The sequence below is a fragment of the Ciconia boyciana genome, chromosome 7, assembly GCF_034638445.1.
Source record: "Ciconia boyciana chromosome 7, ASM3463844v1, whole genome shotgun sequence".
Lineage (NCBI taxonomy): Eukaryota > Metazoa > Chordata > Aves > Ciconiiformes > Ciconiidae > Ciconia > Ciconia boyciana.
The window spans coordinates 55,678,830-55,693,115 of record NC_132940.1 but is presented as its reverse complement, the minus strand read 5'-3'; the positions used below and the strand labels follow the sequence as shown (position 1 = coordinate 55,693,115).

Sequence of the window (14,286 nt, the reverse complement as noted above, 5' to 3'; positions counted from 1 at the left end):
TTGCCACCTGTGACATCAAGCGGGGTTGATGATCTTTCCCCTACAGCTATTTTCAAATATCAGCAAGTAATCAGAGAGCTACTGACAGCCTTTGTGAAGGGCAAAGACACCGTTCCATCCCATCAATATGCCTCACCTTATTTGTTGCCTTAGTCTGAACAAATCTGCTCCTTCTAGCAACATCTGGGTATGCCAGGCTGGGACTGGAAAAGGCAGCTCCATCCCTTCCTGCAGATGCACATTCACAGCTGCACAGCGCTGTTATAAGGGAACTGATTCCAGTTAAAACCATTCCTGCTCCACATTGGTTTCTTGGTTACCTGCCGTGCGCTGATCACAGCTATGCAGGCACAGAGCAGGAAACACAGGGCAGAGAGAAGTGTCTAGAAAAAGGGGTGTTTTAAAGCCAGAAGGAATTAACTTGTAATCATTCCTTACTGTCACTGGGTCTGAGACGATGGGACCGAGTTGGACGTTTCCCTCCTTGTGGGCTCATTTTTCACTCCGTACACTGTCATCTCAGCGTCCCAAGTGTGTTTGTACCTCATCTGCTGCCTCGCCTGGGGGAGCACGGGTCCTTCCCACCACCATCTGTTGCCTGAGACGCCATCAGACAGCCATTTTACAGCACAGGATCAGAGGGTTAATTACACCCAGGCCGTGAGAGGTTTCACTTTGGCAGCAGCTCTCAGTGCCTTAGGACTGATGGTGGTAATGAGCAACATTTGCCATCTGGATTCAGGAAAGATCAAATAAAGGAGGTGGGGGAGGAAACTCTACGCTTACACATTACCCTTGGGCTGCCAGGGAGCTCCTTGGTGCACAGGGTGGGGACCTGCACTGTGACCCACGGGCCAGAGCAGCCCCGGCTGGGCTCTGAAAAGCGTGTAGCAAGGATGAGACCCGCAGGCAGGCAGAGGAGAAGACTCCTTGCGCCAGGGTCCAGGTGAGCCCTGCCCTGGCAAGCTGCTGGGCAGAGTGAGCCTGGAAGGCTGGCCCTACGGTTTAGGGGATGTGTTTCTCATGTGGCTGTTGCCACCCCTGTGGTATCTTGCAGTGCCAGATGTTCGAGGAAACCATCATCAGTGACCGGGTGGAAAAGGAGGCCAAAAGAAGACAACTAGAGCAGGATGCCCTGGAGCTGAAGAGCATCCTGAAGGTAAAGGGGAGCAAAGCTGAGGCAGTGCTGTTCCATCAGCAGTTGGGAGTTAATCATTTGCACCACAGGCTTTGTTCAGGCAGAAAATGGCCTGAGAAAGTTGGCTGGTGTGGGGCGGCACAAGCAAAGGGCAGATAAAGCCTGTCCCTTTCTTCTGGGGCAGACACAAAGCCAGCAGCTAGCTGCAGGTTTGAGAAGGGGGCGAAAGGGGAGAAGCCAGTCTCCTCGAATTATGGGGGGCCGTGCTCATCACACCAGCCCCACTGCGCGGGTGATACGGGGAGGGTCATGGGGCAGTTCCCCTGCTCATCCCCTTGCCACCAGCAACAGATGCCCTCAGCACGGACGTGGATAGCTTCAGCATAACCAGCATAGGCCCAGCTGCTGCTGCGTGGGCCAGGGGTTCCCTCCTGCAGCTGGGGAGCGCAGCGGAGACGCTCTGGCCATTGAGCTGTACCAGGTACCCCAGCAAGTGATTCCCCCTAAGACCTCTCTCTCTCTCCTGCTTCCAGCTGCAGGCCTGGTGGAGAGGTACAATGGTCCGCAGAAACCTTGGCCCCTACCAGGCTCTCAGGAAGATTCGGGAGAAACAGCTATCGAAGCAGAAAGAAAAAGGGAAAAAGGGAAAATCTGGAGCAAAGAAAAAGACACGATAAGTAAAGAAACCTGGCCACAGACATGCTCCAGCACTGTTGCTGGGCAGGGCACTGCAGTCTGTCTGTCTGACAGGACAAAATAAACCATGTCACAGAGCTCAGACTATTCTGGAGAACACAGTTCATGACAGACACAGTTAAGGTGAAGCTGCAGTAACTCTTAAGATCTTGAAGCTGCCCTTGTACAGCAGAGACACTGTTTCTTCAGTAGACAGGGGAACTGCATCAAAGCAGTGAGAAATGCTATAATTCCCCAAAGTGCTTTATGGGAAACAGGACAGCTAGCGGGAGGTAATCCTGTTAACAGCCCAGTAACTCACCTGCATGGGATGCGCTCCACCGAGAACCCCCTCTGCAGACCCCAAAGCACTGGCCGTGGCTGGAGCGCTGGTGTTTGCTGTGGCTCTGAGTAAGGCAGGGAGGCCAAGTCACCCACATCTGGGCCCAAGCAGCACTCTCCCTGCCGCCAGTGCCAGCATTAGGTTGGCAGGGAGAAAACCGCTGACAGTTTGCAGTGTAAACACAAGGGCAGTCAAAGCATGCAGGTTTCCATTCCCACAGTCCTACAAAATGTCAGCGCATAGACAGAATAGCTCCAAATACCTCCCGACCGAGGGAAGGAACAACGGAAAAAGACAGCCGGCCGCGCTGCCTACAGGAGCTGATCCATCACAGCCGTATCCACCACCCTGGCCACTGTCTCTGCGCAGTGAGATGAGGCAGCAGGCAGGGAGCGAAGCTGCTGGGGAGCAGCGTGCTGCTTTTTTAACCAAGAAGGGAGCCCTCTCTCCTGACACGACTGTTGATCACATGCAGGTCTGTGCACAAAGCAAAATTAGCCCTGCGGTTGAGCTGGCTGGTTTCTGACACGCCCACGCGGGAGAGTGAGCTCAAACCATACCGAGTCTGCTGTGCATTTTGTGACCAGCCCGCGCCGGCCCCATCCAAACGTCCTCGTGTCCAAGCTGACCTGTGCCAAAAGCTCTAAAGTTCAAGTGAGATGACTGAAACCATGAGCAGAGAGCCTTTGGCTCAGAACTCTCTCTGAACAGGAGAGAAGGGGCTGGTGCCCAACTATCAGGCAGAGTCAACTGTCAAGGGAGCACTTAAATTTAGACGCTCTAGACAAACTTGCGTTAGAAGTATCGGTATTATTGCTGGAGCACTGCTGCTTACTTTAAACGGAAACACATTCCCATTCCAGCACTGGTACCGACGCCGTGAACACGTTCACTCGCTTTCCGTGGTCCCCACGCAGGGGTAAGACAGGGATCGCTCCAGCCCCATGCTGGCAGGAGCCGAGCCAGGACTGTGCTTCACCCCAGATCTGCACCACGGCTCCTTATTGCAGGAGGCACCGCAGAGCAACCGTGGGAGTTACGTTCCTAATTTTAACTCCTCTTTTCCATGTGCTGCTGACTTGGCACATTTCATTTAGCACTAGTATTTTCCGTACGTGGTGGGTGTTAACAGGTGACATGTTCGGGTGGAAGGAATGAAGTTTGATCATGAACTCTTCAGGGGTTTTGAGGTAAGGAAAAAGTGGGGTAGCACGGAGCAGCAGTATATCTCCACTGTTTATATCAGACTCTAGGCACACATTAGTAATACAACCAAACAACTGAAATCTGAAGCATGGCATCAGCTGGGCTTTGCTTGCTTTTCAGCAGAGAACAATATAGAACATAATTCTGAAAAATGCTCTGCATCCAGGGATTCTGCCACGGCTGGGCTCCCCTTCAAGCCCCAGTTCCTGATGCCAGTGTAACAGCACTTGTTTTTAGGATACATCAAGTCCCTGGAGCTGCAGCGAACAAGCCAGTAGGAAGTAAACACACTGCGCTGGATCATGAAATAATTCAAAACTTCCATTTCAGTGACCGCTATCTCAAAGAGAAAAAATAAAAACAACCCCTAAACCATAAATTGCATGGGCACAGCAAAGTCTGCTTCCAAAATCAGGAAGCTTCGTGCCTGTGTGTATAGGGGAAGGGCTACTTCTTATGTCAAAAATGAAATAATAAAAAAAAAAAGGCAACAGAAGAAGTGTGTTTAGCTAGCCTAGTAAGGTGGGGAGTGCCAAAATCTCTTACAGTCCCAACACGAGCATCCTGGCTGCTGGGTGACTGTGACAGGCGTAAAGGTTTTTAACCTGACCGAACCCCCGTGAGCTTACACCTCCCAGGTAAGAACCGCAGGCTCTTGCATGGGGCCCACAGCCACGCTGCCATCCGTCCGTCCAGCTCCTCCCGGCCTCCTCCGCTGCACCAGCCCATCCCAGCAGTGCGGCTCTCCCGACGAGCCTTACCCTGCCCGCTCGGGAACCGCAGTGGATTTCTGTTTCTTGGCTGTACAGCTGCCAAGTAAACAGGCTGAGCGCATCCAGTGATGGGAGCGGAGAGCAGCGTCCCAAAACCCGGTAGTTCTGAGGAACTGTGCAAGGGTTGGCACTGCTCGTTTTTTCCAGCTATGGAGAGATGGGATCGAAGTGCACATCCATGCTATTTTCCGCAGGGAAAAACCAGAAATCACAAGCCCTTTGGAGAAACTGGTTTCCAGGGAGGTAAATGGAGAAGAAAGGCTGGAGACTGAGAAGCTGGTTAGGAGGAAGCTTTAGACAGAGGGGTGGAAATGAACACCTGGAGGGAGTTGGGCAGCCCTGACGAAGGCAGGAATGGGCTGTCCCAAGTGACCGACGGTGTCACCAGGACGTCAAAAAAGGACGCTGACGCAGCTTGGTGGGCAGGGAAAGCGTGACGGGGGTATGCAGTGTGTACGAAGTAGGGTCGGTCTGTGGATCTCTGGCAATTTCTAGGCCTTACTTTTTTTTTTTTAAATAATAGAAACTAGCCATGAGGAGGGAAGAAAAGAGGAGCGAGCGTTTCGGCTAATAAGAACAAACCTTTTAAATGCTGCAGGGGCATGAAGCAGGGGTGCAAGTTTTACAGATCCCAAGACAGGATAAAACCAGCCAAAAGACGAGAACGGCAAGGAGCACCAGCACTGGCAGCAGCAAACTCCCCAAACCTAGAATGTGCATTTTACATTGAGAAGGGAAAAGCCAAAGGGTGTGGGGAGGGAGGAGCAAAGGATTCTGTACAAAATCGCTGCTTCTCAGTGTCTGGAGAAGGTTAAAAAAATACTGAAGAAAAAGCTTCTGATGTGGCTGCAGAATGTGTGTAAAAGTGCTGGAATTTTTCTATCTTGGTTAACTATGAAAACTAGAGAAACAAACCAGGTCCGTTAACTGCCAACTGTGACGATGGGAAAGTGGAATAAACACCCGACACAGAGGATGTGACATTCATTGATGCAACAGAAAAACAGCAGGAACAATACTGTAATTCATGTAAGTTTGAAAACTTTATTTCAAATTACCCATGGCTTCCTTTTATATTATCAATGTGCTAGAATTTCACACTACTGGCAGATACAGGCAATTTAAAATAAAGTATACAATATTCAGACACATTTATACGTAACAGACTTAGAAATTATGGAATGTATTTACAGACATACAGCATGGGATGGAGCTTTAAAATCCTTTATTAATTACACGTTTACACTGTTTTCAGAAATAACAAAATTAGATTGCTTTGTAAAACATCACAATATCTATACAAAAGAATTTTTTAATGTCCAAACTCACCTTAAAAGTCCTCTGTTTCTAAAACGTTTTTTCAAAGAACCATTTATAGTCATAAAAGGGTAAAAATACCATTTGCCATTGTGTCACTACCAAGAACAACAGAGGTGTTCTCGGCACTGTAAAAAGTCCTCTCTGATTTACTTTAAGCAGGCCACCGAGGTCGGGGCCTTTACGAGAGGCTCCCCCTTCACAAGGGGGAAGACCCAAACCCCGGCTGTTTTGCCCCAACCACCGCAGTGCCATCGGGGCTCCCGAGTGCCCGTGCCGCTCGATCTCGAGTGTGTAACCTTGCTGAGCCCCAAACGCCGCTCAGTGCTCGACATGGTTTGACGAAGGATGGTGACACAATGGAGTCAGCGTGTAAACACCAGCAAGCACGAAACACTCACACGGATTCCTCCCCCATCCTCCAACACAAATGCCCCAGAGAGGAAAGACAATTGCCTCTTTGCTTTAACACACAAAATAGAATTTTATACATGTTTTCTTTAAAATATTCTTTTCACGAGATACAACAAAAATTGCACATAAATACACCGAAAAATCCCAACCCATTTTGCAAAACAGAACTGAAGTTGTTTTTGGTATGATACATTAAATAAGCCATATGATGAAACTTCAGGTTTGGATTTTTGTCCTAAACATCTGGTCAGGATTTAGTGTTTGCCAGCATGAAAACACAGCATTACAAACATCAAACTAACATGACCACGTACACCGAAACTGCCAGAGTGAACCGTTGCTTAGAACAAAGTAAGTGATACTGGGGACATAACGCCTGCCCAGCCACGCAACCATTGCTCTTTACGTGAACTCAGCTGCTGTGCGTACGCACCGCTCGTACAGAGGAGTAGCTGTGTTAACCAGACACAATAGGAAATGGCCATTTCTTGCAGTTCAGGCTCAACTCCCCACCCCATTAATTCCTAAAAACTAGTATTAATGAAATGTCAAACTTCCACCAACCTGAATACTGTTAAGTTTCACTTTCCCTAAGTGCTGGAAGCTGGACTGGAACAAAAAACACACCCTCACAATTCCATGAAGGGAATGTTTTTCTTAAAACGGGAATATTTAAATAGTCCACAAAGGGTGTGCTATTAAAAAGTCAGTATGCCCCTGTAACAATACAAATGACCTAATGTTGAAAACTAAGATGAAGTCAGTGCCCCCCTCTTTCAAATTATGTGCAGACAAACATACAAGAAACACCTGTGGTCTGTGCTGTTGGCTGCCAGTAGCAGAATCTTCCGCTCAACAAACTACAGCAGAGACTTCAGACACTTTTATGTAATCCTTTAAGAATTACCAACACTCCTTGCAAGCGAAATTAAGTGAAACACAAGACCTACTTAAGGAGGAAAGTACGTCTGTATGGAGGTGCTCTCTTCCTATGTGTATTGCAAGTTATTGGCATTTTCATTTCTTGCAGGGCTCAGGGCAACACGCTTACCCAGTATGAAAAGCTTTCTCTTTGCAGCTGTGCAGTTTTAAATACCCTTCAGGTGTTCTTCTCCACTTGCAACCTGATCAGCCAATGCCAATAAGAAGCAACTGGAATAACTATGTGAAATAAGGGATTTGACAGTCACTGCAATGGGTCTTGAAAGAAATACATGAAGCAAAACAGAGCGGAAACAAAACTGCAAATCAAAAGGGGAAAAAATCCAGCTAAGACCAGTCCTTGCCAGTGTTCCCATGGCTGGATTACTTCAGCAAAAATGACTTTTAGCTAGCCTGTTCCCGTTTCTTCTGCTTCCTTTATCCCCATGAAATCCTCTTGGTGTATTCTGCTTCAAATATATCCCCAGATGCAATACCTCCGATGCCTGAAGTTGGTCTCGGACGCTGTGCAGCATGTATTAGTAGCGTAACATTCTGGGATGCTTTAAATTGGCCAAAACCTAACAAAGGAACTGCACGGGTGGAGAACTGGATTTTGCAAGGTCTTTTTTGTGGGGAAAAAAATAATTATTGTAACTGATCTGGTAGTGAGCTTGGCCTCGTCACTAGGACCAGAGCACACAGAGCTAGTCTTTGGGGTCAACTTTCCAGCAAAATGCAAAACTTGTCGGCTGCCTCTCCCCTTCCTGTATACTGAATTTCCATTTTTATGTTAAGGAAAGAGGAAGGAAGTAATGGTAGTTCTGTAAAACCAGTGCATCTTCACATAATTGCAATGATAAAAGGCTTTATTTATTAAAGACTTGTTAAACCTACAAATAGAAGCTACCTTTTGCAATAGATTGCTGCATTGGCAACATGCAGCCCAATTACTGAAGAAATTCAGTAACTGTGTTCTTAAAATGATAAATTCTCAGTGGCTGGGACACTCACCAGAGTTGGCATGTCTGCATGACAGGATGCTTCAGCCCCTAATAAACATCTTACTTGATAATGGGTTTCTAATGATTAGCATGGCAGGCTGTAATTCTTCACACTGCAGAGAAAATACACACATGGTTCTTGATGACATCTGGTCATCATTTGACAAAACTGCTGAGTAACCAAACGCATCCCTACATGATGGGGATCATGTAGAAGGGGAGGTGAGAGGAGGTAGGAGATCTCCCTCCACTGATGTTGGAAAAATTTTCAGATAAAGACATGTTAAAACCCAAACAGAAAGTGAACCCCAGCAAAAATGTTAATGTGATTAATACAATTTCAACAGTTCTGGTTTAGTATCCGTTACTAAAATGTTTCTTGTGGAGAAAACATGAAGTATTTTTTCCCTTGGGGGGAAAAAAAAAAAAAATCCATTTTTTTTCCCTTCAAATTTTAAGTAATGAGGACATGCCGACACAAGTTACAGCTGCATGAGGTTCAACCCTGTTATCAAACACTGCAGGTTAAGAATGTGTTGCAATTTTTTTATATATATATATATATATATATATATATAATAGAAATAGCTGTTGTTCTTTGGAGGCAAAGAAATTCCCTTTGTTTGAACTCTGCAGGGAAGGAAAGAAATTTCATTCCCCATGTGCCTGCTGCAGCAACATCCTTTTTTTACAAATGAATTCCCCTAGGAATCGCTTTCCAAACTCTACACCCATGTCTTCAGTCTACAAGGTCAGTTTCTACAGCTGGCTCCAACAGCCAGTCACTGGAATTCCCTGCCCTCCTCCCAATGAACTGTTTTTTTTAAAATAAGGGGCAAAAATATTAATAATAAAAATGTTACTGGAAACTGTTGTGATCTCCAAAAAAATGGAGAAATGAAGTAAAACATTCCTGTCAGGAATCACGGAAACTCATTTCCTTAGAACAGAGCTCTGTGTGTTTGGATGCACTGCATGGGCAGTAAAGTCTTCACGTCCTTCTGCTTAGCCAAGGTAACCCAAAAGGTCCCGGAGATCTTTACACAGCAGACAAGTGGTGAAGTTGCTGCTGCTTTGGGGGTGCCAGCTCCAGGAGCGCCTGGACAGTCACAGCTACCTGTGTCAAACCCTTCTCTTCTAAAATATGTAGAGGCAAACATAATTGCTCCTGAATGGGGAACAAAACAAAGACAAAAACAAAATGGATGAAAAACACTCAACTGAAAAGAAAAAAAAAATTAAGCAAAAGGTGACCGAAATATGAAATGTTATGGACAGCTAGCACACACACAGCTATGAAATGGAATTTCTGCTTGTGACTAAAGAACCGTGAACATGACTACTCAAAGGAGGAGGCCTTGGGGTAATCCTTGCGTTTATTTATTAGAAAATTGTACAAATAAGAATTTGAAAAAGGATTGTGGGAGAAGTGGGGAATAGCAAATTGTCCTCTATCTCTGCCCACACTGAAATGGCAGCAGTTTATGAAACCAAAAGTAGATGAACTTAAGGAAGGGGAAAGCTTTGCTTCAACATGATGACCTTGCTACAACAGAGTAGGAAAGGAACCATGGCTTCCTTTCCAAAACACAACTGCCTTTTTGAGGGAGTCCTCATGTAGCAAGCCTGTTTAGCTCTCAAACGTGAGGAAAGACCTGCTTTAAAGCAGAGCATGAAATACTAGTGTGTGCTATGGAAACACTGTGCAACAGGTCTAAGAGGAAATGTCATACTTAAAAGCAATTCTCATCTCATGAGACACACTGCCCATCTGAAGTCCTTCTGTCTGTATGTATGTGCTGACCTCTCTCATTACAAAAATTCCTTGGAAGGCACAAAAAAAGCAGAAAGCACAAGTTGTTTTATGGAAGAAAAAAAAAAAGACTTGCTTCTATGTATGACTGAAATAACCTTGATCATAAATGTGGAAAATGCCATTTCTCCTGTCCAAGGCAATGAGAAATCGATAGTATATTTATAGGCAAATATCCATCCTATGTTATGTGCGAGTCACTACCAATTATTTATCTTCCAGAAGTACACCTGCTTAGCAGGTTACCTCCAAAATCATTCTAAGGAATAAGAGTAATACGCAAAATGCAAAAAGAGGTTTCAAAGTGTTTATTAATAATTGTGCTATTCTCAGTCTAAGATGGATTTAAAGCCTCATCCTACGTAAGTCCTTGGCACATCCTGGCCATCCTCACTCCACAACAGTCAGGATACATGTCCAACAGTTCTCTGTATCTGTAGAAAATAACCAAAGCGTGTCCCTCCTATAGAGCTACAGAGATTATTTTTCATGTGTTATTTCCACAGCAACCTGCATTTCTCCACTCTTTGAATCTTTACTGATTTTTGATGTTAAAGAAATCCTTCAGCATAAACAGTGGCAGCCAACACTCCTCCCGCAAAGCTCAGAGCAGAGAGAAAACAAATGAACCCAGACTGAAATTCTCACAGTAAGCCATATGATCAGGCTGAAATACATTTTTCTTCCAGAAAATTTATGTTATTTTCAAAGAAGTGTGCTTTTGAGAAAATACTTGTAAACTTGAGCAAATATGCCTTATCTTTTTTCTTATGTATGCAAATACATAAGGGGAAAAGCTTTGGAATGACTCCATACCACAGACAGTCATGACAAACAAAATTTAAAAACCGGAAGGCACTGTTAGTGTAAAACCCCTTGCAGCTTTTATCACAGTGTTCATTAGAAGAAGTTAAGAAACATAGGAACTGAGTTCATTTTAGTTCATACCAGTAAGCAGTGCAAAAATAGCTTATTTAAAAATAAAGCAATCTCCCCCTGTCAAAGGTCCCCTCTTTCCTCAAAAATGTTTTGCTTGGAGAGAACACTTTGTGTGATTTGGAAAGAGGGCATCAACTCCTCTACTTGCTCCTTTGTTAAATACTCACTTCATGTTACAAGAGCTTGTGAGATCTATGTACACGTAACACATTTTTACTGGTAGTGACCACATCTGCAACTAAACTCCTGTGTATCTTAAACTGTGCTTCAGAGTTGTTGCCAGCTTAACGTCGGAATGCTAACACCACTTAAACTGGGCTTACAAGCCATTTACTGTATTTTCAGATATAACAAAAATTTATTGAAAACACATTTGGAACAGCCATTTTACTTAACACTTACCTGTCACTGGTCTCTGAGCAGAGTTCCCTGAGTCAATCTACACTCTGAGGAGACACGGTCTTTTACACATCACATGGGGAGTGCCCTGAAGTTCTGAGGTGTCCCTGAGACATTAAAGCATTAAAGCACCAGGATGCTTTTCCTGGGGAAGGAAAAGCTTTGAAGCTTTATGGAAGACTACCTGAGTTTTGTAAAACAGTGAAGAGTGATCGTGCAGCCAGGACTTATATTTCTGCAATTGTATGATACAAAGGTTTCTGAAAGTGACAGGATAAGAGGAAGAAGGGAATAAGCATGAAACAAGCACGGGCTGGGGCACCCACAGTCAAGTGGCAACTCAAGAAGTTTTTAAGTTTTATCCAGAGCACAGTAAAATGCTATGACATTCTGTGGCATCTGATAGAATCTTAAGGATTTTTCCTTCTGTGCCACAAAATGTTTCTCTCAAAGCTGTTGAAGAGCTCAATTTTCTGAAAATTTCCTGCTTGATCTGTTACGAAGCTCAAGTAGCTCAGGATTCACTGACAGTTATTTTAAAAATCCTGACTCAAAGTAATACACCAGAGTCTACAAATATGAGAAGTCAAATGTTCTCACAAGCAGGATAAGGGATGGGGGATAAGAAAAAAAATATCAGTAACAAAGTCCTGTGGACAAAACTTACCAGACCATGTCTCCTAAGACTGTGAGATCCGATCAAGAACACTGATGTTGAAAAAATACTTCGCATTCTTTAACATTTTTCATCAGATAATCCTGAAGCAATTTAGCAAAGTGGGTGCAATTCCCATTATACAGATGGGGAAACTGAAGCACAAACTGACAATGCAGTTTTCCCAGTACTACACCACTCGTCAGCAGACTATAGCATGCATACTAACCTCAGTCCCTTGCTCTAGCCCACGGGCAGTACTTCCTCCCTTGTAAAAGCATTATATCTGCTAAATATGACACAGCAAATACAAATGTGAATTATGTCACACATGGTTGTGTGGGTGCACCAATGTGTTTACACATCGTACTTGTCACCTCTGTCCCATCAGTGGGAAAGAAAGCACTTCATACACACAGTCTTGACAAAAACCAAAATCCTTTCCCAAGCACCAGCGTGATGGAGGGAGGAAGCAGCAACACTATCCTTCAGCTAGAGAAAAAAGGCCCAGCGATAGAACATACAGAGCGTTAGCATTAGAGTACAGTAAAACACCACAAAGCCCCAGAGCTGAATGGAAAGGGAGACAAGACTGGGTTCTTCTGAATCTGTCCCCAGGGAAAGAAGAGTCTCAACTGTTCTTTTAACGCTGAGGTTTAGCTGAAGAATGTCAGAAGGGGAACAAAGATTGTCCTGTCCAGAGTGTGTGAGCAGGAAGGGAAAACAGACAGAAAAAAAAAAGGTCAGTCAGTTAGCCATAGCAACAACCATGAAGCAGTCAGTCATCAGACATCTCAGATATAACCTACATGTTTGAGAAGCGTATCACAGCTGGTTAATTCTCATCAAGGAATCTGCAAGACTCCCATTGCAAAGAACTCACTTAATGCAAACATTTAGTGTTCAGTGAGGTGCCTGTCACCTGTACAGCTTAAACATGTAAGTACTCTTTGCTGTTAAAAACATAGCAGTTGACACATGCCTTAGTGAAAACCATTTTTCTCCAGGGGAAATGAAGAGGCTACAGGTTTCCAAGATGCTGTTGGCACTGAGTACTCACCAAAGCTAAGTCTCCACATGTATCTTAGTTAATGAGAACAGTAGGACAAGGGATTATTTATGTGTAACTGATGCTTGAATGCAGTATCCTGCAGAAATAGCTATTGCTAATTAGAGTTTAAGTGTTCTGTAACGATTCCCACTGTGTATCTTTTCCCCCTCTTTCACACAGGTAACTGCTGTAAATCAGTGAAATCTAGATGCACATATAAATCTGTTCAACTGTCAGTTTCTTGTGATGCAAGAGCTTTAACTAGCAAAGTCCTATAGAAATAGCTGCTCCACTGTGGTGCCTGTAATTAGCATTTTCTAAAAGTAGCCTTCCTCTTAGAAGGTAAGTATTTCTACATAGATCCATACTTTCAGAAAGCCTTTTATTTTTGTAATTAGAATTTAAATGAAAGGAAATACCTGCAGGCATCTTTTCCAGAAAAATATACTAGGCTGCCACACCATTCTTGCATACAGATATCTCACGTTCACATCTCAGTAGACATTTAATGTAGACATGCGAGAGCAACTTTAGAGTTCAAGCGGGGGTATTTCAGTAAGTTTCCCCAGAGACACTCTCCTTGAACTCTTTCACATTAAAGCAAGAAATATGAGAAAAACAGGAGGGTCCTAGACAGTAGGTGTAGCAGATGTAGCAGACTGGGTCTATAGGGGACTTTTTCTTGAGTGGCTTTTTTGTTTGTTTGTTTTTAAATGTGGGTCATTTCAGTGTAATGCAATCCCATAAAAATTACATCTTCATATTTGAGAGAGCTATAAATAGGGAAGCTGAGATGGAATTGAACAATTTTGCCCCAGACAAATTTATATTGTACAGTTCTGCTGGGAGTAAGAGTCTGAAGTTTCTTAGGGGACCAAAACAGCACAGGATTTCAAAGTACTAATGGTTACTTACAACTCCCTACCATGTTCCAACGCGATTCACCACTGAGTCATGTGAAATTGCCAGGCAGCTCAATAAATGTTATCCTAAAATCCCAATGGCTCAAATGCCTGCAAGTGAAGCTATCTGAAAACACCAGAAAATACTGCATGACTGACTTGAGAACATTGCTTTTAGAAATAGCTGGGAAATGAGTCACTGGGTCTACCTTTCCCTTTCACAATACAAAAGAAAGAAAACAGCACCTACCACAGAAACACTAATGCTTAGCAGGATAAGAAACAAAATCAATTAATACGCTAGAAGAAAAATTAAGAAAAACATGACGTATCAAAACTATTTGTATTGAGACAGCTGCTGAATAAGACACAGTGGAAAAAGGACAGGACAGCATAAAACAGGGTAACTGGACTCCGATGAACTATTTTCTATGTTCCCACCTCCCAGCTCTTCCAAGTTTCAGAAGAGGACAAGGAATACCAGAGGATAGACTTCTACCACTGGTACATAACAAAAGAATTAGGATCTATGCAAAGATAGCTACCATCAGAGAAAGGCCAATAATACTGTGACTTGTTGGTAAGACAGTAAAGATGTTCATGTAAGAGAATTATTCTGTAGGAACACAAAAAGCTTTGGGATAAAAATAACACATGCAAAACATCATCCAAGTTTTATCCCACTTTTAAGCTGTCAAATATCTAATCTTGAGAAAATTTAATTGTTTTTATAGAA

At 44.0% G+C, this 14,286-nt stretch overlaps 2 protein-coding genes across 19 annotated transcripts in view; one reads left to right on the top strand and one right to left on the bottom strand.

The window, feature by feature from the left end:
- The window catches only part of IQCG (IQ motif containing G), a 31,956-nt gene extending 26,939 nt beyond the window's left edge, over positions 1–5,017 (top strand). For 5 of the 6 annotated variants that reach the window (XM_072867537.1, XM_072867542.1, XM_072867540.1 and 2 more), the window contains 2 exons: positions 1,058–1,159; positions 1,672–2,503. In XM_072867537.1, the coding sequence (XP_072723638.1) occupies positions 1,058–1,159; positions 1,672–1,815 (246 nt within the window). In that variant the 3' untranslated portion in view covers positions 1,816–2,503. Of the gene's footprint in view, positions 1–1,057; positions 1,160–1,671; positions 2,504–4,658 lie in introns of those variants that run through there. The other variant, XM_072867538.1, reaches the window with a different exon arrangement.
- Positions 5,018–5,167: 150 nt separating this feature from the next.
- LRCH3 (leucine rich repeats and calponin homology domain containing 3) overlaps positions 5,168–14,286 on the bottom strand; it is a 70,956-nt gene continuing 61,837 nt past the window's right edge. For 8 of the 13 annotated variants that reach the window (XM_072867291.1, XM_072867298.1, XM_072867295.1 and 5 more), the window contains one exon: positions 10,045–12,290. In XM_072867291.1, the coding sequence (XP_072723392.1) occupies positions 12,090–12,290 (201 nt within the window). In that variant the 3' untranslated portion in view covers positions 10,045–12,089. The other 5 variants (XM_072867287.1, XM_072867296.1, XM_072867292.1 and 2 more) reach the window with 2 other exon arrangements.